This window comes from Ctenopharyngodon idella, chromosome 19 (genome assembly GCF_019924925.1).
Source record: "Ctenopharyngodon idella isolate HZGC_01 chromosome 19, HZGC01, whole genome shotgun sequence".
Classification (NCBI taxonomy): Eukaryota; Metazoa; Chordata; class Actinopteri; order Cypriniformes; family Xenocyprididae; genus Ctenopharyngodon; species Ctenopharyngodon idella.
Window position 1 is genome coordinate 25174 of NC_067238.1, and position 22594 is coordinate 47767.

At 36.4% G+C, this 22594-nt stretch overlaps 1 protein-coding gene across 1 annotated transcript in view; it reads right to left on the reverse strand.

Annotated features, from left to right (window-relative positions):
* Positions 1-22594, reverse strand: part of LOC127500672 (collagen alpha-1(XXVIII) chain-like) — a 35126-nt gene that overhangs the window by 6761 nt on the left and 5771 nt on the right. Inside the window, exons 3-28 of the mRNA XM_051872011.1 lie at positions 21457-22022; positions 20983-21003; positions 18421-18480; positions 15678-15731; positions 15279-15323; positions 15144-15170; positions 14879-14923; positions 14752-14796; positions 13719-13772; positions 13580-13648; positions 13140-13208; positions 12925-12993; positions 12014-12082; positions 11836-11904; positions 11647-11715; positions 9562-9630; positions 9375-9446; positions 9013-9081; positions 3557-3628; positions 1217-1285; positions 912-980; positions 748-816; positions 597-665; positions 418-486; positions 266-334; positions 81-149 (exon numbers count right to left, since the gene is read on the reverse strand). Of these exons, the coding sequence (XP_051727971.1) occupies positions 81-149; positions 266-334; positions 418-486; positions 597-665; positions 748-816; positions 912-980; positions 1217-1285; positions 3557-3628; positions 9013-9081; positions 9375-9446; positions 9562-9630; positions 11647-11715; positions 11836-11904; positions 12014-12082; positions 12925-12993; positions 13140-13208; positions 13580-13648; positions 13719-13772; positions 14752-14796; positions 14879-14923; positions 15144-15170; positions 15279-15323; positions 15678-15731; positions 18421-18480; positions 20983-21003; positions 21457-22022 (2096 nt within the window). The remainder of the gene's footprint in view (positions 1-80; positions 150-265; positions 335-417; positions 487-596; positions 666-747; positions 817-911; positions 981-1216; positions 1286-3556; positions 3629-9012; positions 9082-9374; positions 9447-9561; positions 9631-11646; positions 11716-11835; positions 11905-12013; positions 12083-12924; positions 12994-13139; positions 13209-13579; positions 13649-13718; positions 13773-14751; positions 14797-14878; positions 14924-15143; positions 15171-15278; positions 15324-15677; positions 15732-18420; positions 18481-20982; positions 21004-21456; positions 22023-22594) is intronic.

Sequence of the window (22594 nt, forward strand, 5' to 3'; positions counted from 1 at the left end):
TGTTTTTGCTTTTGAACAGTAATATATTATTAACTATACTGACATATAACACAATCAGTCAGTGTTTGCTTTTCTAGTACCTTCTCTCCTGGCAGGCCATCACCCGGAGGCCCTCTTGGGCCAGGGTTCCCTTGAAACCCAGGGTCTCCCTGTGATGACAAAATGTTTATTTAAAGTTCTAAGCTTTTGTATGACAAAGTTATGTTTTGCTTTCTGTCTAAGTTGAAGAGCTACAGTATGAGACCTGTAGGCCTTGAAGCCTTACCTTGGGACCCTGAATTCCCTCTCCTGGAGGGCCTGGAAGACCTGGAGCACCAGGCTGGCCAACTGCACCCTAAAAATATCTCATATGAATTAAATCAACACAGAACATACTGTATGTAGAGCCAATACACATTTTAAGTAGCGATATTGAACCTTTGGTCCAAGCAGTCCAATTCCTGGAGGCCCTGAAGGGCCAGTAGCTCCGGGTGAGCCCCTGTCTCCCTGTAAGCAACAACAACAACATCAGTTTAGCAAGAATGCTAAACTTTGTTAACTTTCTGAAAGATAAAAAGTCAGCAATCATTCATTGTGAATTGCATAATGACCAATACCTTTGGTCCTGGAATTCCTTGTCCTTCAGGTCCAACTTCACCCGGTAGTCCAGGCAACCCTGGAAGCCCCTGAGAATATATCATATGTATAGATATTACTGCTTTTGCTTTCTGTGTTGTTCGTATTAAAGTATTTGTCTCCTTCACGCACCTGTGGTCCGGGGTAACCCTCCCCCTTCATTCCTTGTGGCCCCACTGGTCCTGGACTTCCTCTGTCACCCTGAAACATGCCAGTGTAGATTTTATTAGGGTAAAAAACAAACAAACCTCCTATTAAACTATATGGTAAAATGTCTATGTCATTGTCTGTATAACCTTAGGGCCTGCAGTCCCAACACCTGGCTCTCCAACAGGACCAGAGGTTCCTGCAGGTCCTGGCTCACCCTAACAATAAACATGCAACCAACATAATGAGGAACAGCATATGTACAGTACACACAATAATGTTTAACATTAGATAAGAATGCAAATAGTCAACCTCGTTGGCAAAAGTTATTTTCACTAGCTCCACCCACCATTTCTCAACTATTTATCTTTAGTACAAACAGGATATTACTTCTTTTTACACTTTGTGTAAATAGCATTTATCTCCATTTGCACTTAGTAAGACATATACGTACCTTTGAACCAGGCAATCCTCGACCCGGAGGTCCAGGTAACCCCATCATACCTAAACTTCCTGGTTCTCCCTATAAATGAAATAATTTTTTTTTTTTTTTTTTACCGGTGTTCATTTTTAAAAATGTTCATAGTGTATATAAGACAATGAGTGGTCATTTTAGTTGTGTATAATTTATAAAGAACTGGAGTGTTTCTGCACTTTGAGTATTTCTGAATACTTTGTAGTATTCTACTTTGTAGATATTTTGTGGAAAGTGTAAATTACAATAGTGATGAAATATAATTATAATTAAAAATATAATACAGGTGCTGGTCATATAATTAGAATATCATCAAAAAGTTGATTTATTTCACTAATTCCATTCAAAAAGTGAAACTTGTACATTATATTCATTCATTACACACAGACTGATATAATCATCAAAATTAAAAGAAATAAACATTTGAAATATAACTGACAACTAAGGAAAATCCCAAATTCAGTATCTCAGAAAATTAGAATATTACTTAAGACCAATACAAAGAAAGGATTTTTAGAAATCTTGGCCAACTGAAAAGTATGTGCATGTACAGCACTCAATACTTAGTTGGGGCTCCTTTTGCCTGAATTACTGCAGCAATGCGGCGTGGCATGGAGTCGATCAGTCTGTGGCACTGCTCAGGTGTTATTAGAGCCCAGGTTGCTCTGATAGTGGCCTTCAGCTCTTCTGCATTGTTGGGTCTGGCATATCGCATCTTCCTCTTCACAATACTCCATAGGTTTTCTATGGGGTTAAGGTCAGGCAACTTTGCTGGCCAATTAAGAACAGGGATACCATGGTCCTTAAACCAGGTACTGGTAGCTTTGGCACTGTGTGCAGGTGTCAAGTCCTGTTGGAAAATGAAATCTGCATCTCCATAAAGTTGGTCAGCAGCAGGAAGCATGAAGTGCTCTAAAACTTCCTGGTATACGGCTGCGTTGACCTTGGACCTCAGACAACACAGTGGACCAACACCAGCAGATGACATGGCACCCCAAACCATCACTGACTGTGGAAACTTTACACTGGACCTCAAGCAACGTGGATTGTGTGCCTCTCCTCTCTTCCTCCAGACTCTGGGACCCTGATTTCCAAAGGAAATGCAAAATTTACTCTCATCAGAGAACATAACTTTGGACCACTCAGCAGCAGTCCAGTCCTTTTTGTCTTTATCCCAGGCGAGACGCTTCTGACGCTGTCTGTTGTTCAAGAGTGGCTTGACACAAGGAATGCGACAGCTGAAACCCATGTCTTGCATACGTCTGTGCGTAGTGGTTCTTGAAGCACTGACTCCAGCTGCAGTCCACTCTTTGTGAATCTCCCCCACATTTTTGAATGGGTTTTGTTTCACAATCCTCTCTAGGGTGCGGTTATCCCTATTGCTTGTACACTTTTTTCTACCACATCTTTTCCTTCCCTTCGCCTCTCTATTAATGTGCTTGGACACAGAGCTCTATGAACAGCCAGCCTCTTTTGCAATGACCTTTTGTGTCTTGCCCTCCTTGTGCAAGGTGTCAATGGTCGTCTTTTGGACAACAGTCAAGTCAGCAGTCTTCCCCATGATTGTGTAGCCTACAGAACTAGACTGAGAGACCATTTAAAGGCCTTTGCAGGTGTTTTGAGTTAATTAGCTGATTAGAGTGTGGCACCAGGTGTCTTCAATATTGAACCTTTTCACAATATTCTAATTTTCTGAGATACTGAATTTGGGATTTTCCTTAGTTGTCAGTTATAATCATCAAAATTAAAAGAAATAAACATTTGAAATATATCAGTCTGTGTGTAATGAATGAATATAATATACAAGTTTCACTTTTTGAATGGAATTAGTGAAATAAATCAACTTTTTGATGATATTCTAATTATATGACCAGCACCTGTATAGGCACTTTTGAAAACAAATAATATTTGTATTTAACAAAAGTAGGTATTAAAATAATCAAAAAAGTTAGACTGATGAGATAATATATTGAATACAGCATGTCCTTCCTATAAGAGTTGTTGCTTTGTGCCTATTTCCAACAAGTTTCCAGTGACCAAGTCCAGGAAAAATATTACGATTTTCAATGTATTTTATAAGTTTACGAATTTATGGATGAATATTCTCACAACCCAAGGATGACCGTTAAATGGTTGATTATGAGCAACCATAAAACTGTACAACTAAACCCTAAAGACCTTTTATGAACTCTTTAAAAGTCGCCAGATCATGAAATATGACATTCCAAACCTCTAAACATGACGACCTGGACATTAACCTCCATATTCCCAATGCAAAAACCAGATTTTGTGTTTAAATATTGCCACTGTCCCACCGACCTTGGCCCCTGGGGGTCCCGGTGCTCCAGCACTTCCTGGGAGACCCCGAGGTCCTCTGTCACCTCGGTCCCCCTGTGGAGAGATTCACAATTTAGTGTGTTTATGTGACAGTGACATTTTCCACTTCAGTACATTTAGAGAAGACAGTATTTGAGATTTTTTAGCTTTTTGATCATAGACATGACATGATGTGATGCAGTATTGTATTTCAAACTCAAGCCTCATAAATACACATGTAAGATATTAAGATATTATATTTTGCATAAAGAAAATGAAGGCTGATTTTAGGACTTTGCATTTTAAGACATTTACTTTTGAGTGTTTTTATAATTTTCATTATTTAATGTTAATGTTACTGTCTCGGTTCTGGGGTGTGTTTCCCGAAAGCGTCGTTAGCTAACTATGGTCGTAAGTCCCATTGAACTCTATTGGTAACGACGGAACTTGCGACCATAGTTCGCTTTGGGAAACGCACCCCTGTTTAGTTAGTTTCATTTTCATTTACTTTTAGTTTGTATTCTCTAGTCACATGTGTCTCCTTTGTCTTAGCTTCCTGCCACTTATCTGTTACCATGGACACTAACTCAATCATCATAGCTGTTCATCATTTAGTTCATCACCAAAGTGTATTTAAGTTCCTCCTTGTGCACTCTTCAGTTGTCTGGTCAAGTTAATTCTAAGGTTGTGTTTCTTTGCCTGTCTTGTTTGGATTTTTGTGTGGATATTATTAAAGACTGTGTTTGGATCATCGTCATCTTCCTCGTTGTGAGTTTTACTACAACCCAGTGTGACAAAGACATGATGTTCAAAAATAATTTATTTAAAATATATATATATATATATATATATATATAGAAAAATAATTCTAAAACAGTCTTTTTTATTAAAATCTGCATTAATTAGAGGTAGTAGAACAAATACTATCATACTAAACAAGGAAAATGGAAAATAAAATAAAATAAATGATATTACAACATTATTTTTATGTTTTTGAAAGAGGACATTTATGCTCGCAAATACTGTATTTATTTGATTTAAAATACAGTAAAAACAATATTTTTACATATTGGGTAACACTTTATAATAACTAGTAAACAGTTTTAGTAAACAGTTAATTCATCATTTATAAAACATTAATAGACATTAATAAGCAGTTTATAAATACACCTATAAATGCTTTGTTCTTGATTTATAAGCATATCTATAATGGGTTTAATAATTGTATTTTCATACTTTATTAATGATCAATTTATCATTTCTAAATTAAGTATTACATTATTTACAAACCAGTTATTTAGGAGTTGTCAGTTGTTCATAAGATCATTTAGAAAGTGTAAGTAAATGATTAATAAACTATTTAAACATACATTTATACATATTATTTAGGCATATAGTAATAGTTACTCAGCGTGTTAATAAATGCTTTATTAGCACATATTCCTACTGTAATTCATGATTAATTCAGGTAGTTATAAAACATCTAGAAGTGGTCAGTTAAAGGGATAGTTCATCCAAAAATGAAAATTGTATCATCATTTACTCACCCTCAAGTTGTTCCAAATCTGTATAAATTTCTTTGTTCTGCTGAACACAAAGGAAGATATTTTGAAGAAAATTTGTAACCAGGCCACTTTGGGGCACCATTGACTTCCATAGTAGGAAAAAAACCTACTATGGAAGTCAATGGTGCCCCAAAACTGTTCAGTTTAACACATTCTTCAAAACATCTTCCTTTGTGTTCAACAGAACAAAGAAAATTATTTACATTACATTTACATTTAGTCATTTAGCAGACGCTTTTCTCCAAAGCGACTTACAAATGAGAATCGTAGAAGCAATCAAATCAACATGAGCACAACAGTATGTAAGTGCTATGTCAAGTCATAGTTTCATCCGTAAAGTGCTCGTAGCACTTTTTTTTAATAAATATATACGCAAATAGATGGAGAAAGAATAGAAAATCGAAAAAAGAAAAGTAAAATATATATAAAAAAAAAAGTGCTATATTACTGGGTCAAGTGTTGATTAAAAAAAAGATATGTCTTTATCAGTTTTTTGAAAATGGCTAAAGACTCAGCTGCTCGGATAGAGCGTGGTAGGTCATTCCACCAACCAGGAACAGACCAGGAGAAGGTCCGTGAGAGTGATTTTGTGCCCCTTTGGGATGGCACCACAAGACGCCGTTCACTTGCAGAACGCAAGCTTCTGGAGGGCGCATAAGTCTGAAGTAGTGGGTTTAGGTATAGTGGTGCAGAGCCAGTGGATGTTCTGTAGGCAAACATTAGAGCCTTGAATTGGATGCGAGCAGCAATTGGCAGCCAATGCAAACAGATTATACAAATTATACAGATTTTGAACAACTTGAGGGTGAGTAAATGATGATAGAATATTCATTTTTCGGTGAACTATCCCTTTAACTATTTTTGTGAGCTCATCTAAAGTGAGGACTATTTATGCTTTGTAAAGCTTTACAAAGGAGATTTAAAGGCTGTTATCTTCTGCACTGCTGTTCTCTAATGTTTTAAAGTTAATACTGAGGTAGTTTTGACACTGTGAGATATTTTATTATATTAATATTGTTTTATAAAACTTTATTTGTTGTATTTTGGCACTCCTGTAATCCAGTGTTGGCACTGGTAAATTTTTATTCAGCAATGTTTACACTTTACAGAAATTTATTTTTTTATCAGATTATAACTTAGTTTCATTTTACTGCACAGTTATGTTTTCTGGAGGAGTACAGCGATTTTTATTTTCTGAGAAATTGCACGGTTTTATTTTTTAATTTTTAAAAGTTACCCATTGTAAAGTTTCATTTTTTTTCCTTGAAATAAATATTTCTATGTTCTGTATCCTTCAAATCTCCTTTAATAAAAGCTTTACGAGGCATAAATAGTCCTCACTTTAGATGAGCTCACAAAAATAGTTAACTGACAACTACTAAATGTTTTATAACTACCTGAATTAATCATGAATTACAGTAGGAACATTGTGTACTGAGTAACTATTACTATATGGCTAAATATTAAGATGTATAAATGTACATTTAAATTGTTTATTAATCATTTACTTACACTTTCTAAATGATCTTATGAACCACTGACAGCTCCTAAATAACTGGTTTGTAAATACTGTAATACATAATTTAGAAATGATAAATTGATCATTAATAAAGTATGAAAATACAATTATTAAACCCATTATAGATATGCTTATAAATCAAGAACAAAGCATTTATAGCTGTATTTATAAACTGCTTACTAATGTCTATTAATGCTTTATAAATGATGAATTGACTGTTTACTAGTGCTTAACTAATGCTTCATAGCGTGAGTTATTCTAAAGTGTTACCCTGATTACTGCCAGACTTTTTAAAATCCTTCACTTGTATTAAGATTATAATAATTTAATTTTTAAAGCACAGCCACCACGAAATCAGACTTTAGCACCTCTTTTTACTTTTGAGATCGTTCTGAGGTTAAATACAGATTTAAAATCAGAACAAGAAATAGTTTAATAGCTATGATGCCGTTTTTGAACAGACAGGTTGTAGCCTAAAGCTTTCAGTGGCAATGTGGAGTGATGTATTTGGCAGACGTGGTGCGCTGCAAATTCAAACAAGTGAACCAATCAAAAGCATCAGAATAGCATCGCTTCACTAAACAGACTTTAAATGGCAGGAGGCATCGTGCACATTAAAAACAGGCAAAGCAACAAATGAATATTCAACATACCCTAGCTTTTTACAGAAATGCTGCAACGTGATCTCATGAGAAAACGTGTGTATTTTTACGTAAATTGTGGTTCTACCACACATACATTTACTTACGTTTTCATAGACACAAAAATTTACAATATTGACATACTTATAGCACTAAATGTAAAAATACTTATGTATTAACAGCAATAAAAACGTATATCATGTAACGTAAAGTGTGAATGTATATGAATTCCCATGTATTAATATTAAAATCGTGGCTTTAATGATTTAATGTTTTTAGTCAAATTTATTGAAAGCAGTTTACTCATCTACTTAATATGAAATAACAGTTCTGTTCGTGACTTGTGCTGCTCGTTTCGGAGGATTGCATAATGTTAAACAAGACTACAATTTAAAACCTTATGAATAAATTTTCTGTAATTGTTTAACCATTTTGTTATATTTAGTTTGTTTGCTGTGAGACACAGAAGGCGTTTTCTCCTATGCAGTGACTGACAATACAACCATAAGATACACCAAAACACAACATAAATTCACAAATCACATCCATTTTATTTGTTCGCTGTACTCCCAATCTTTAGAATCCATATGTTTGTAAGGAACAGATCCAAATTCAGCCCTTTATCCATCGATCTTCATTTTGATTCTCAGCAACAGCGACCGTCACAGTCAAAGCTCGCGCTCGTTATGATTCAAATTTGAAAGTAGCGCCACCCTCGAGAAGCGTTACGACATGGTTTACGGCACTGATATCAAACGCTCATTGGTTCTCACCTTCGTCACAGATTGCGACATGCCGTGTTTCAGTGGATTGACATTTGAAATGAGTGCACGCCTTCACGGAGAGAAGCCGGATTCATCATATTTTCATGGATTAATAAATTAAATTCTGCTCTGTACCCTATAAAAAACTATTACCGCCAGAGAGGACTGTGACTGGAACTCATCATCATTTGAACTACTTTTGGTACCACTTTTGACATTTTCGCAAAAAAAATAAATTTTTGTGGTTACGCTTGTTTGTCTGTCATTCTTTTATTTATAACAGTAGGTAGTTTAAAGAAATGGTTATGGGTAGGTTTAGGGGTAGGTGTAGGATTAGTGGCTCAAAATATCGTTTTAATGTTAAATTTTTACTAAAATTGTCATTTTCCTACACATTTCTGCATAACATTCTGTATAAAATGGGTAGGTTTAGGTTCGGGATGGGGTTTAGGGATCTTACATTTATCTACAAAACGATAAAAGGGACATTATACATATATCTCTAAGACATGATAAGATTCATAAATATTTTACGTTTTTTCGCTGTAAAAAACGTAAGTATTTTTACGTTTTAGTGCCATAATTACGTCAATATTGTATGTTTTAGCACCTTTCTAAACGTACAAAAATGTACGTTTTGTGTCTTTGAAAGTTACATATTAATACCTACGTATTAACAATGAGACCAGGCTGCAACGTCAGATGTAATCCTCTTTGTATTTGTTAACATTTTCATAAGTAACTGTAATTTAATTACACATTTTTTCTCAGTAACTGTAATGGATTACAGTTACATTAATTTTGTAATTAAATTACATAACGCTGTTACACCAGTTACTCCCCAACACTGCTCCTGGACTCAATGAATGTATAAATCACTGTTTAACCATAAGAGATGGTTTTCATTTATAAATTGATCCGTAGAATTGTGGTAAGTAAGAAACCTTTTTAGAAAGAAACGTCATTGTACCTTTTCACCGGGAATTCCTTTCCCAGGTGAGCCCTCTGGACCTCGTTCACCAGGTAAACCCATCTCACCCTAATATAATGAACAAAAGACAGAAATGCCCAGGTGAGTAAACAATATAAACAGGAAAGCAATGCATTTGTGCTTTACTGAAGCTTTCCTGTATTTGCTATCATAAAATAAGAACGTGTTATAGTCACAGTGGCCCCAAAAATATGTAGACATTTAAGCCACAACTTAAAACGTATGACTTTATATGACATTCATTCATTTTTAAGTATGGCTTAAGTGACGATCCAATTTTAAATGAAATCATAAATATTTTACAAGAAACCTGTGACCCAAGACGTTGTGTCCCACTGTACCTTTGAACCCACAGAGCCATCTTCACCTGGGATGCCAGGAATACCAGGTGCTCCGTCTGGTCCTGGTTCTCCCTAAAATCAAGAAACCACTCTATTACTATTACATAAAACATAGATTATATTAAAAATATGGTAATATATAGATAATATTTTATTTGGTTTGTAAGGACATTGAAATTGTACGTACTTTTGGTCCTGGTTCTCCAATTCCTCTCTCACCTTGTAGGCCAGATTCTCCTGGAAAGCCTTGATCCCCCTGCGAACAAATTTATACAGTCACAATTTATACTGATAAATCACACAAACCATTAATGGAATAGTCCACCCCAAATGAAAACTATGTTTGAAGGTTTTAAACAGTGTTATTTTAGTAGTATTTATATACTATTGTTTTATTTTAATATTATATTTTATATATTTCTATATAGCTTTAATTTATAATTATTTCATTTTTAGTAATTTTAGTACTTTACAGAATTTTAGTTGCTGTTAGTGTACAGACGGAGACAACACAGGTAACTTCCACACACAGTCGTTTATTTACAGGTGCAGCAAGACAAGCAATGGCAGCAGACAAGGCAGTGTACAGAGATAAGATAACTTAGCTTGAACCTAACAGTCTCTCTTAGTCAGTCTCTCAGGCGCAGGGCTGATGGAACATATGCCTGTCCCTTAGGATCTCCCAGCGGAGCTGGCTCAGAATGAGTGGCTGCAGAGATCTGGTTGTCGAGGGGCCACTGGATAGGGCTGACTATGATGGCTGGAGGAAGTATGGGTTTCGAGTGGTGTGGAATCTGGCTCAGGGTGGTGCAAGTGTGAGAGAGCATCGGCCTTCAAGTTCATGCATTGCTTCACTGGGGACAGTTTCTTTGAAAAGAAGGAGCATGGATGGAGGATAGGAGGCTTACCCTGCCGCTGAGACGGAACAGCTTCAACCATGAAGGGAAGATCTGGATTGGGATGAACTAGGGTAGGAGCTGTGCAAAAGGCTTCTTTGAGCTGTTGGAAACCGTTGGCTGTGGCGGGACTCCAGGACAGAGACTTGAGACGGTTTTTAAGAAGGGAAGTAAGTGGTGTACAGATCTGGCTGAAATAGGTGATGAAATGGCAGTAAAAGTTGGCAAAGCCCAGGAAACGTTGAAGATCTTTAGCTGATTGGGGCCAATCCTTGATGGCTTGAACCTTCCTTTGGTCCATCTGGATGTTGTGTTGGTTAATGACATAACCGAGGAATTCCGGTGGAACTCGCATTTCTGCGTTTCAGGTAGAGGTGTTGTTCTTGTAGCTTCTGGAGGATCTGCGTCACATGGCGGCGATGTTCGGCCAGGTTCTGGGAGTAGATCAGGATGTTGCAGATGTAGTTGATGACGAAATGATGGAGGAACTCCCGGAACACCTCATTCATATACCCCTGGAATAAGGAGGGTGAGTTGGACAGTCCATATGGCATTATGAGATATTCATAGTGGCCTGATGGTTATACGTGCTCCGCAGGTCCAGCTTGGTGAAGATGCAAGCTCCACGTAGTTGTTCCAGGGCTGCTGGGACCGGAGGAAGGGGGTAGTGGTATTTGACCGTATGAGAATTGAGAGTACGGTAATTGACAAGCCTCTGTCATTTTAACTCACAAAGAAGAAGCTTGAAGCAGCAGGGGATGTAAATAGTCAGATTAAGTTTTGCTTGAGAGCCTCCTCGATGTACTCATCTATAGCCTTCTGTTCCAGGATGGACAAAGGATAGATCTTACTCTTGGGTAGAGTTGCCCCAGGCAGCAGGTCGATGGCAGAGTCCCATGGCTGGTGAGGTGGTAGTTTGGTGGCCAGTTGTTTGCTGAAAACATCTAGGAACAGCATATATTTGTGGGGAATTTCCTGTTTGGTGTCGGTCTCAGGACTCTCAATGGGGGTGGAGTTAAGGGAGATGAGGTTGGCAGAAGATGGTTGAACTTGGGCTGGGTGGGTGGAGCTGAGAGGTCTGGTGTTGAAAGTGTGACTGACTCTGAGAGTTGCCAAGGCAACATTTATAATTTTCAATTTTAAAGGTTTTTTTTAATCTTTTGTTTTATTTCAGATTTCTTTTAATTATTAAAAATGTAAAAATGTTATTAGTTTTAGTGAGTTTCTTTTTAGGGTGAACTATCCCTTTAAAAGTCTTTCTGCATTATTTATGGTTATAGAAATTGAAATTGAAAGTACTATCTAAAGATGTTTTGCCTTCAATATCAGACCACTAAAATAACACACACACACACACACACACACACACACTGTACCTTAGGGCCCACCATGCCCACTCCAGGGGGGCCTCTTGGTCCAGGTGGACCCATGGGTCCCAGGTCTCCCTGCAGCCAGAGATGCCACATCAAAAAAGTAATTTCTAATTGGAGGCTGTACTACGATTACCTATAAAATAATGCAAGGGTTTGGGTGCAGTCTATGGATAGATAAGAACTTTGCTTTGCCTTTTCACCCTGGGTCCCTACTCCTGGAAATCCCATCGATCCAGGTAAACCAGGTTCCCCTGTGTTACCCTACAGAAGAGAGAAATAAGTACTTAGACAAGTCTCTTATTGTTTGATCTGATTACACTCAACAACAGCATGTAATTGTTTTTGTTTGCTTTTTGAGAATGTACTCTACCTTATCACCCTTAATGCCCAACCCAGGAAGTCCACGTACACCTTTAGGACCCTCAAATCCTCTGTCACCCTGAAATGTGATCAACATCAGTGCATCATTACATTATTAAGTACAGCATTAGATGTCAATCACATGAGCAGTGTACTTTTTCATACTTTAAAAAAGAGTTCTTAAGGTAATAATACCATTTAAAGGAATATACATATGCTAATGAATGCAATGTTTTCAGATACTTAACTGCATGTTATTTTAAAATTAAATGAACATATTTTTAGTTAAAATTTTTACTAAATGCAATTAGCAGAACTTTAGAGTGATTTTTTTTTTACCTATTTAAGTAGGGTGTAAATACATCTTTAAATGTACTTTCATAATTATTCCTATTGTCATTGAAATATAGTTAAAGTGTACTGCCGAAAGTACTGACAAGCTAACTAAAATATGCTAAAATATGGCAAACTAAAATATACTTTACTGTCATTTGAAACTTGTATGTCATATATTTAAAGATATTTGTAATTGCACAATTATAATGTTTAATACATGCTTTAAATCTAAGTATAAATGAAGTTGTAATTCAGTATTAACTTTAAATGTAATATCAAATATCAAACTGCAGTTAAAAGTATCAAATGTTTCATATGTGCTTTAGTTAGTCAACACAAAAATAAGCGTACTTCTTTAAAGCACAACAAAATATTATTAAAACAATGATTAAAATGTACTTTAAAATTGACATTATTCACTTTTTAAAAGTGCACTTTCATTAATCTGCAAGTACATTTTTTTTTTTTTTTTTTTTTACATAATTTTAAGATATAAAGTACACTACACATGCACATTAAATACAAGCAAGCACACTTCTTTTTCAAAGTGGGAGGCAGACGGAGGTTTTTATTGTTAACTCTTGCCTTTGGCCCTGGTAAACCCTCTCCTGGAAACCCTTGGATGCCTTGAACTCCTGGAGGTCCTGAAGCGCCCTAATAAACAGATACTAAATATTAGTATATTACACTATACAAACCCAGTGAATAAAGATGCATGACAGCAGCCTGTTACAGAAAAACACATGACTAAGGATGTATATCTCCCTCTAGTGGAGTTACTGACATATCACTTCACTTACAGGCATTCCTGGCTCCCCTATACCAACAGGCCCAGTGGGCCCAGGTCTGCCTTGGCCACCTTTCTCCCCCTTACAAAACACAAAGGGTTTACATGGATATGATTCCATATGATTCCATTATAATTATAATAACAACTGCATACTGATACACTACTGTTCAAAAGTTTGGGGTTGGTAAGAATTTTAATATTAAAGTCTCTTATGCTCACCATAGCTGCATTTATTTGATCAAAATACAGTAAAAAGAGTAATACTTTGAAATATTATTAAAATTGTATCTCAATTATTTGAGTTCATAAACTGCATGCATGACAACAATACAAAAAATGTAGCATGTCACATTGCAGAACACTGCTTGAAATGTTGTGTAACAACTGTTGTCTAACCAGATATTAAAATATATTTTACATTAAACTAATGATCTAATCTGAAGCCATTACCTTTGGACCAGGAATCCCAGTCCCTGGGTACCCTGGAGGTCCGGTGGGTCCGCTAGGTCCTCGCTCACCCTGGGAAAGATATCACTGTCATTCCATTCGAAAAACATCACATCATAGTGGTAAGATGCAATATCCTTACTTTAGGTCCGACACGGCCCTCAGGGCCAGGGTCACCAGGGTTACCGCTCAGTCCCTGAAATAGACAGACATTCAAGTATTAGTCTTTATTATATCTTTTATTTCTCACTAATCACACTTGATCTATGAGCTAGTTGTATTGGCAGAGTGTGTCTATTTAAATATCAAAAGACTTTTACAGTGTACTGGACCACTACTAAGCTATGCCATCAATTATAATGTGTTTTTACTGGACACATGACAGCCAGACATTCCCCGTCACCAGAGGATAGACTGTGTGGGAAACTGAAGCTATCTAAATCTGAATCGGGTCAAAAAAAGAAGGCTGCTGTCAATAAACCAAGATCACAAGGACAGAGACTGAACTAGGAGGGCAGGAGATAGTAACCCCTGTCCTTATGCTAATCCAGAGGAACAAAGAAAGCCCTCACAGAGAAACAATGGCGTGTAGGCCTGGATTCACTGCTTTAGCTATAGTTATAGTGTAAGAACAACACTTAATCCCTCAATCACATTCCATAAGTGCAGGGACAGAAGAGGCGATCTGACTATGTGAGCGTGATCATTTCCTCACTGCGCTTGGGAGCTATGTTACTCTTCATTTATTACTGTCTCATCGCAATAATTAAATAAAATAAAAATACATGTATACATGAATCAAATATTACTGTATATATTTGCATTTGCAAATATAAAGTTGTCCAAATGAAGTCCTTAGCAACGCATATCCACTCACAAAAATAATTTTTTTTATATATTTACGGTAGGAAATGTACAAAATATCTTCATGGAACATGATCTTTACTTAATATCCTAATGATTTTTGGCATAAAAGAAAAATTGATCATTTTGACCCATACAATGTATTGTTGGCTATTGATACAAATATACCCCGACTTATGACTGGTTTTGTGGTCCAGGGTCAAATATATCAATGGAAAGAAATCTCAATTTCTCAATATATAACCCAAATATATATATATATATATATATATATATAAAAAATTATATATGTGGTAAAAAAAAAAGGCAACCTGATCTCCTCTTGGTCCACGTGGTCCTGGAGGTCCATCTGGGCCCTGTGGGAATGAAGGACAGGATCATCATGACACATTGTGGGCCACAGACCACAGATCAAGAGAATAATTTACTAAAACGTACTTGATCTCCTTTTAACCCTGGGGTGCCACATTCTCCTTTCCCACCCTGCATATACGGAAAGAGAGTGAAAGTAAATTTCATTGTCCTGTGTCTGATATGATCTATAATGCTTCACCCTCAGGCTGTCTTCTGTGACGCACTCTCCTGATGTTTTGAAAGCATCAGTCAGGATTAAACAGCTTTCGTCATTTACTGATAAGATGGATAGATACATGTCGTACAGTAAAATTACTGAATTCACTGTCATTAAGTCATATATACTAGCCTTTACTCCTCTGGGTCCTGGTCTTCCCTGTAACAGAAGAAGAGACTTGATTGCTCAGAAACCAACCAGTGAACATGTAAAAATGTATATACATTATTATAGAGAAATAAAAGATAATATATGAGGATATAGTACCCTTATACCCTCTAATCCTGGACGTCCATTTAAACCTGCCTCTCCCTATAAATAAAAAGAGAAAACCATAAAATCAGGTTTGAGAATTTTTTTCTTTTTTTTGCATGTTTTGAAAAAATACAAGTGGTTTTTGTCCGTGAACAACTCGCTGCCAAAATTGTAGGGTAAAGTGAGTGGTTGTCAGGGTGTTGCTATGCAGTTGCTAGGCTGTTCTGGTTGGTTGTTAGGTGGTTGTTTACTAGCTCAATTCAAAACAGCCCATACCTGATTCTGATCTGTACATATGAGTCAGCTCTATCTTTTCATGTAATATACTTTTATATGTAAAAAAATCTTCCAAACAAAAATCACAAGTCAAAACAAAAATTAAGACAGAGTTGCTAATAAAATCAGACTTACTTTAGGTCCTTTGGGACCAGGAGGCCCATCAAATCCTGGATCACCTGGTTTACCCTAATATTTACAAGACATTACAGAATGAGCAGGCAAAACAATTCTAGTCATACATTTTAAATAACATGGTTGGATAAAATTGCCTTTGTGCAATTGAATAATATTTACTGCCAAGTGAAAGCTTTCCCATCAAGTTCTATGTGAGTCAGTGGATTTGACCTCCACATGAGCTCATTTTTGAGAATGATCAAAGGCCGATGCAAAACTTTTTGTTTGTTTATCTCTGCATAATCCCCTGGACTTGATCTTACCCCTCTGTGAAGCGTACGCATATTTGAAAGCACAGAGGTGCCCTCTTGAAAGCTTCAGCACCTGCTACACTTGCAGTGTGGGAAACACTTCCTACTCTTTCATGTAGCGCCTCTCTGCTCGCCCTGAATCCACCTGATCTGTTCTGACTGTACACTAGGGCTTTCAGACACAGAGCGATGGAGTTATCCGCTTTACATTGCTAGATCAAACACAGCTCAGAGAGAGGATTACTGCTGTTTAACAATTCTTCCTCAAACAATTCTAACTTTATTTGTTCATGTGCACAGATCAGGCCAGGATCTAGTGTTTGAAACTGTCTTCCACATCACAGGTCTGATGTTTGATGTCTAGATTCTGAAATAACATTCAGAGTATTCAGAGACACAGTGCCGATCCTACACTTCTGGGGGCCCTAAGCAAAACTTTGTAAAGGGGCCCCTGTCAGTGCATTCTTAAAAACCTCAAAATTTTCATAATCTTTATTATTGCATGAGCCAATAATTACAATGGTTTATGCAAGGTGCACTGCCAGTTTGCTATAGCTAATAGGATTAAAACATCAAGGAAACAAAGTTATGAAAAACGTATGTAATGGGATGTAAAGGGAAACCTATTAAAACACGTCAAATTGGCAGCAAAAAACAATTAAGTAAAATTAAAACCAAATTTTCGTTGACAGCTAAATTAATCTAGCTGTCAGAAAAACTATAGACCTTATTTACCAGAGAAACAAGCGTGCCGCCATCTTTAGAACATTGTCTTTGAACTTCCGTTTTTGCGGTATCCCTGTATATTTCTATGGCATCGTTGTTGAAGAATAATTAGCTGGTGAAGTGGATTTACCTGTTGTAGAGTTAATGAAAGTTATCATGAGCATTGTTATGTTTAAAGCAGATGTCTTAACAAATGTCAGTAGACCGGGAAGATTTTAAAATGAGCAGTTCATTCATAAATACATAAGATCGCTGTGGGAATACAAGCCGGAAGTCAAAAGACAACGAGCACAGCGCTGAAAAGGGGCGGGGCTACATAAGGTCTATAACAAACAGCCGAATTCGCTTTCTAAATGCGCGATTTACTTACGAAATTACAGCATGATAAACAACAATAATAAATTCTAGGTTGTTTAAACCCAAATTTGGGATCGAATATGGAAAAACCCAACCATTTGTTTACATATTTTTAATTACATTTTTAACCCAGCGTTTGGGTTTGTCTATTTTGACCCAAATCAACAACCCAGCATTTTTTAGAGTGAAGAAGGCAGGTAAACATACGAAAATACATAGCCTAAATAATTCTCTAAATTAGCTAATTTTAGACTATGGGCATTGTTTTTAAAGTAGTCCTACCTGAGTCACACTGCTTGTAATACCGAACAGGAATTCTTATGTACATTAAACCATGCATAACAAAAAAAAACATTTTGATTATTGATGTGTACCAACACAAACCGAAAGTTACATGTCATCTTTGGTCATTTCTAACGAAACACGGTGGAGACCTGGACTGGAGTTATTGCTTTACGACTTGCTTATGAATTTACTGCTTTGTCTAGAAGACTAAATAAGAAATTGAAAATGTTACAAAAATACATAGCTTACTTTCTTCGTTCTTTTTGATAGTTTTGTTTTGCAGCCATAGCCATGACAAGACGCATATGTTATTATCTGCCGCACTGCATTATGTCCGAGTTCGAAACAGTTATTGAATCAATATAAATCATTATTAAAATATTTCAACATGACTCCGCCAATGGTTAATAGACACCACACATATTTTTGCATTTTATAAAGAAATATTCACGTTATGTTAAATTATCGTCATGCTTATTTTATATAGTGATGAGCAAGGGGGCCCCCTGGTGGTTCGAGGGCCCTACGCAACTTGTGTAGCTTGCGTATAGGGAGAATCGGCTCTGCAGAGACAGCTAGACAAAAAAAAAAAAAAAAAAAAAAAAGCTGTAATTAATGTTATGATGGTACTATTTTTACCATTGTATTGATACTATTGTTGTAATTTTAGTTACATTTTTAGTCATTTTTTTATTATTATGTTTAAAAAATTTTAATTTCAGTTTTAGTTTTGGTTATTTTAGTACTTCAAGTTAAATCAAATGAACATGAGAAATGCTATCTTGGCAACTAGCTGAAATAAAATAGTTTTGATATTTTATTTAATTTCAATTAAAGTTTGCAGGTATTTTATTTCAAGTAATGGGCGTTTATTTATGGTTTTAGTTTTAGATAACTATAATAACCCTGGCTGTACTGTTTAAGAACCAATGACAAATTAATCATTTACTTTTGTGATATGAACATCTGCAATGATTTCCTATTTTATCTATGCAGAGAAAGCTGGATGTGACATGATGAGAATTTACTGGGCTATCAAACTGATTGAGACAGAGAGACATAAAGTGCAGATATAAACTCACTGGATTGCCGGGAAAACCTCTCTCTCCTTTCTCACACAGACAGGATTTGCGCTGTGGACACTGTAACAGAGAAATAAGCCATTAGACAAGAATGATACAGCATGCCATCTCTATATTATGTGGAATCACAGTATTTACTACTTTTTTATTTTTTATTTTATTTTATTTTATTTTGGCCATTTTATGTCCTTTTTTTGTTTTTTTGGGGGTCTACTAGAATAGGTTTGCATGCTTGAATGTTCAAAAAACATTATTTTTTTTTACATATTTTACATTATTGCAATTTGCAGCACCTTCCTTCCCAGTTTGTCAGTAAAGCTCCATTTAGTCCCTGTCTCTATGAAGCCCCTTCTTCTTCGAACTTGTTTTGGAAATGTCACGTCCTTTACCATAACTGCAAGTTTCAACACACTACTAAAACTCAACCAAGCCTTGCCCCCTTTTTACATTTTACAATTTACATTTCTTTTTGGAAATTATTTAAATAAGAAAAACTGTGACCTGTTTCAGGGAGTTCAGAAACATTGCTTACTGATATAGAGAATAACTCCCTTGGAGTGGACTTTGTGCTTTGTAACTTTGCAGACATTTTTTTCATGCTCAAACAGCAACATTACACACTAAAGAAAGGTGAAAATGTAAAAAGCATAAGTGCTCTTTAATGCCAGGCTAATATACAGTGCCCTCCACTAATATTAGCACCCTTGGTAAATATGAGCAAAGGTGGCTGTGACAATAAATCTGCATTGTTTATACTTTTGATCTTTCATTAAAAAAAAAAAAAAAAATCACAAAATTCTAACCTTTCATGTAAGCAAAACAACTGTAAATGGGGGGAAAAGCTCATTATGAAATAAATGTTTTTCTCTAGTTCACATTGGCCACAATTATTGTAACATTCTTTTCTCAAGATAACAGCTCTGAGTCGTCTTCTATAATGCCTGATGAGTTTGGAGAGCATCTGACAAGATATCAGAGACCATTCCTCCATACAGAATCTCTCCAGATCCTTCAGATTCCCAGCTCCATGTTAGTGCTTCTTCTCTACAGTTCACTCCACTCATTTTCTTCAGGGTTCAGGTTCAGATTTTTTATCTGTTAGTATTTGATAGAATCCATGATGCCATGTATCTGAATAAGATGTCCAGGACCTCCAGCAGAAAAATAGGCCCACAACATTAAAGATCCAGCAGTATATTTAACCCTGGACATGGGGTACTTTTTATTCATGTGTGCACCAAACTCATCTGGTGGGTTTGCTGCCAAAAAGCTCTTTTTTTAGTTTCATATGACCATAGAAGCCGGTCCCATTTGAAGTTCCAGTTGTTTCTGACAACTAAATATGCTGGAGTTTGTTTTTGGATGAGCGAGGAGGATTTTTCCTGAAACCCTCCCAAACAACTTGTGGTGATGTAGGTGCTGTTTTTAATTTTTTTTTAGGCTTTCTGACCCCAAGACTCAACTAATTTCTGCAATTAGAGTCTTTGGCCACTCAAAGATTCCTTCTCATCGCGCATTAGGATGATTTAGACACATGTCCTCTTCCAGGTAGATTTGTAACATCTTTAGTTGACTGGAACTTCTTATAGCCCTGATGGTGGAAATGGGGATTTTCAATGCGTTAGCTTTTTTCTTATAGCCATTTTCTATTTTGTGAAGCTCAACAATCTTTTGCTGCACATCAGAATTATATTCTTTGTTTTTTTTCATTGTGATGAATGATTAAGGGAATTTGGCCTTTGTGTTTACGCATATTTGTACTCCTGTGGAATAGGAAGCCATGGCTGGATAATTTCATGTTTCTAGTCACCCTGGTGTGCTAAAAAAATGTAAATATGAATGGGAATATACTTCAGAGATATTTTACTCATAAGAATTTCTTGGGGTGCCAATAATTGTGGCCAACATGTATTGGAGAAAAATATTTATTTCATAATGTGAGTTTCCCCCACTTTCAATTGTTTTACTTCGATGAAAGGTTAGAATTTTGTGAATTTTTTAAATTAAAGATCAAAAGGATAAACAATGCAGATTTATTTTCACAGCCGCCTTTGCTCATATTTACCAAGGATGCCAATATTAGTGGAGGGCACTGTAACCCAATATACCCTGTAAATTAGTCCACTCATCCAGCAGGTAACTGACCGCAACTATGTCTGTCATATCACATATCATCTTGCGATTCAGTATAGTGAAAATTACCTCAGAGGACTTAGGACTTACTGCTATAGCCTATTTTTGGAGAGTTTGTCTTGTGGCTATATAGGCTAATGTTTTGTACATTCTTAAGGACTGTTGTTTCTTATTAAAAGCTTTAAGATAACATATAGGCCTGAGGTAAAATTATAAAACAATTTCAACTTAAATCATTATTGAATATCTGCATATTTGTTTATTTGTAGCAGCGTAATAAGTAAGATAATGTACAGTCAGCTGGTCATTATCACAAAATGTCTATGTTATCCATCACATCTCATATTCACTATAAAAAACAAAGAAACTGTTGAAAAACTTTGAGAAACTTCTCCACATACAATATTTTTATGAGATAACTGTACTTACAGCTGTGTTCGCAAGTTCACTCTGTAAAAGAGAAAAGAGAGCATTGTAGACTGATACACAAAAGTGTAAACCATTGACAGATCTTGATGGGACTGTGATTTTGTTCATATGTGAAAATTATGTTTCAAGTGAGTGGCTAGGACCACAATTTTCTAATCGCATAGATTTTTTTTAGGATATGATGTATTACAGGTCCCCCATTATTCAAATTGGTGTTTTTTTCAGTGTATATTCTTCTGTTTCACCTCCTTTTTTACACCACCTCAAGTCTTAGCCCATAACAAAAATATGTTTTGCTAATATTTCCATAATCAAAACATAATTTCTAAATGTTCTCTGAACATTCAAAACATTCAGTTTTTTAAACTGAATGTTTTGAACATTCAGAGATGAATCCTCCCTCAAGGAGGAAATGCATCCTAACCACCTCTTATGTGTTCCAGGTGAAAACATTCCCTAACTCCAAACACTCACCAGTTCCCTGAAGAGTTTGTCATCCAGCTGTGGGTCACTGAGGCTGAAGAGGTGCTGCTGAGGTGGTGCGCTGGCGATGGACCTCAGTCTACTGTTGTCCAGCTCATCTCGTGTGAATTCTGACAGCCCAATGACAAACATACGGATGTTGTGGTTCTTAGCATCTGCAGCTGCATTCACAGCACTGGGGCTGCGCGGGTGGTCAACACCATCCGTCAACAGAAGCTCTGCTCTTAAGCTGTTGGGCGCTGTCTCTCTGGTGAAGAGCTGAGTGGCGTTTGTGATGGCATAAGCTGAGTAGGTGCCTTGGCCAATGTAGGTCATAGCACTCACTTGACTTTGGAACACATCTATGTCCTGCCAGTCCCGGAAGTTGTGCTCCACTGAGACGGTGCTGCTGTACTGCAGGACGGCGAGTCTCACCCGCATACGCCAGCTGGGCACTTGCATCTGCATCAGTCTGGTGCTGAAGCGCAACACGAATTCCTTCTGCTTCTCAAACATAAACATTGTAGCTTTCTCTGAACTGTCCACCAAAAAAGCCAACTCCACTGGACAGAACAGAGCTGCAAAATAATGAAATGACAGTTGTTTTATTTACACATTTCTCACTATTTAGGTTTTTCTCAAAATTGCACTTTTTCAAAATTATTCACACATTTTGATGAATTGTGCAGGTAAATCTTGAATTTCACTAATAATGTAAAGCATTGGATCAACTAATTATCAACCAGTTCTCAACAGCTCATGAACCTTTGATTGGCAAGCATATAAACAGCACAACACAGTTACAATTTCTGACGATGAGAAGTAAGGTGGAAGGGGTGGGAGACTATAATGTTGATCTATACGCAGCAGTCACTTTATTAAACAATAAACAAAAAAGCAGGAGAACAGGAGAATACTGGAACACAGGAGAGCACCAACTAAAAATAAATGAGAACATACAAAGAACAAACCGAGGGCTATATATACACAGAGTAACTAAAGGGCTGAACAAGGAACAGATGAATCAAATCAAACAGTTGTTATGACAACAAAAGAGAACATTCTAGAAACCATGGAAAAAGGAAATAATGAGTTACAAACTAAAAGTTCAGGAAAAACAAAACAGAAATGAAACTGAACAATATATAAC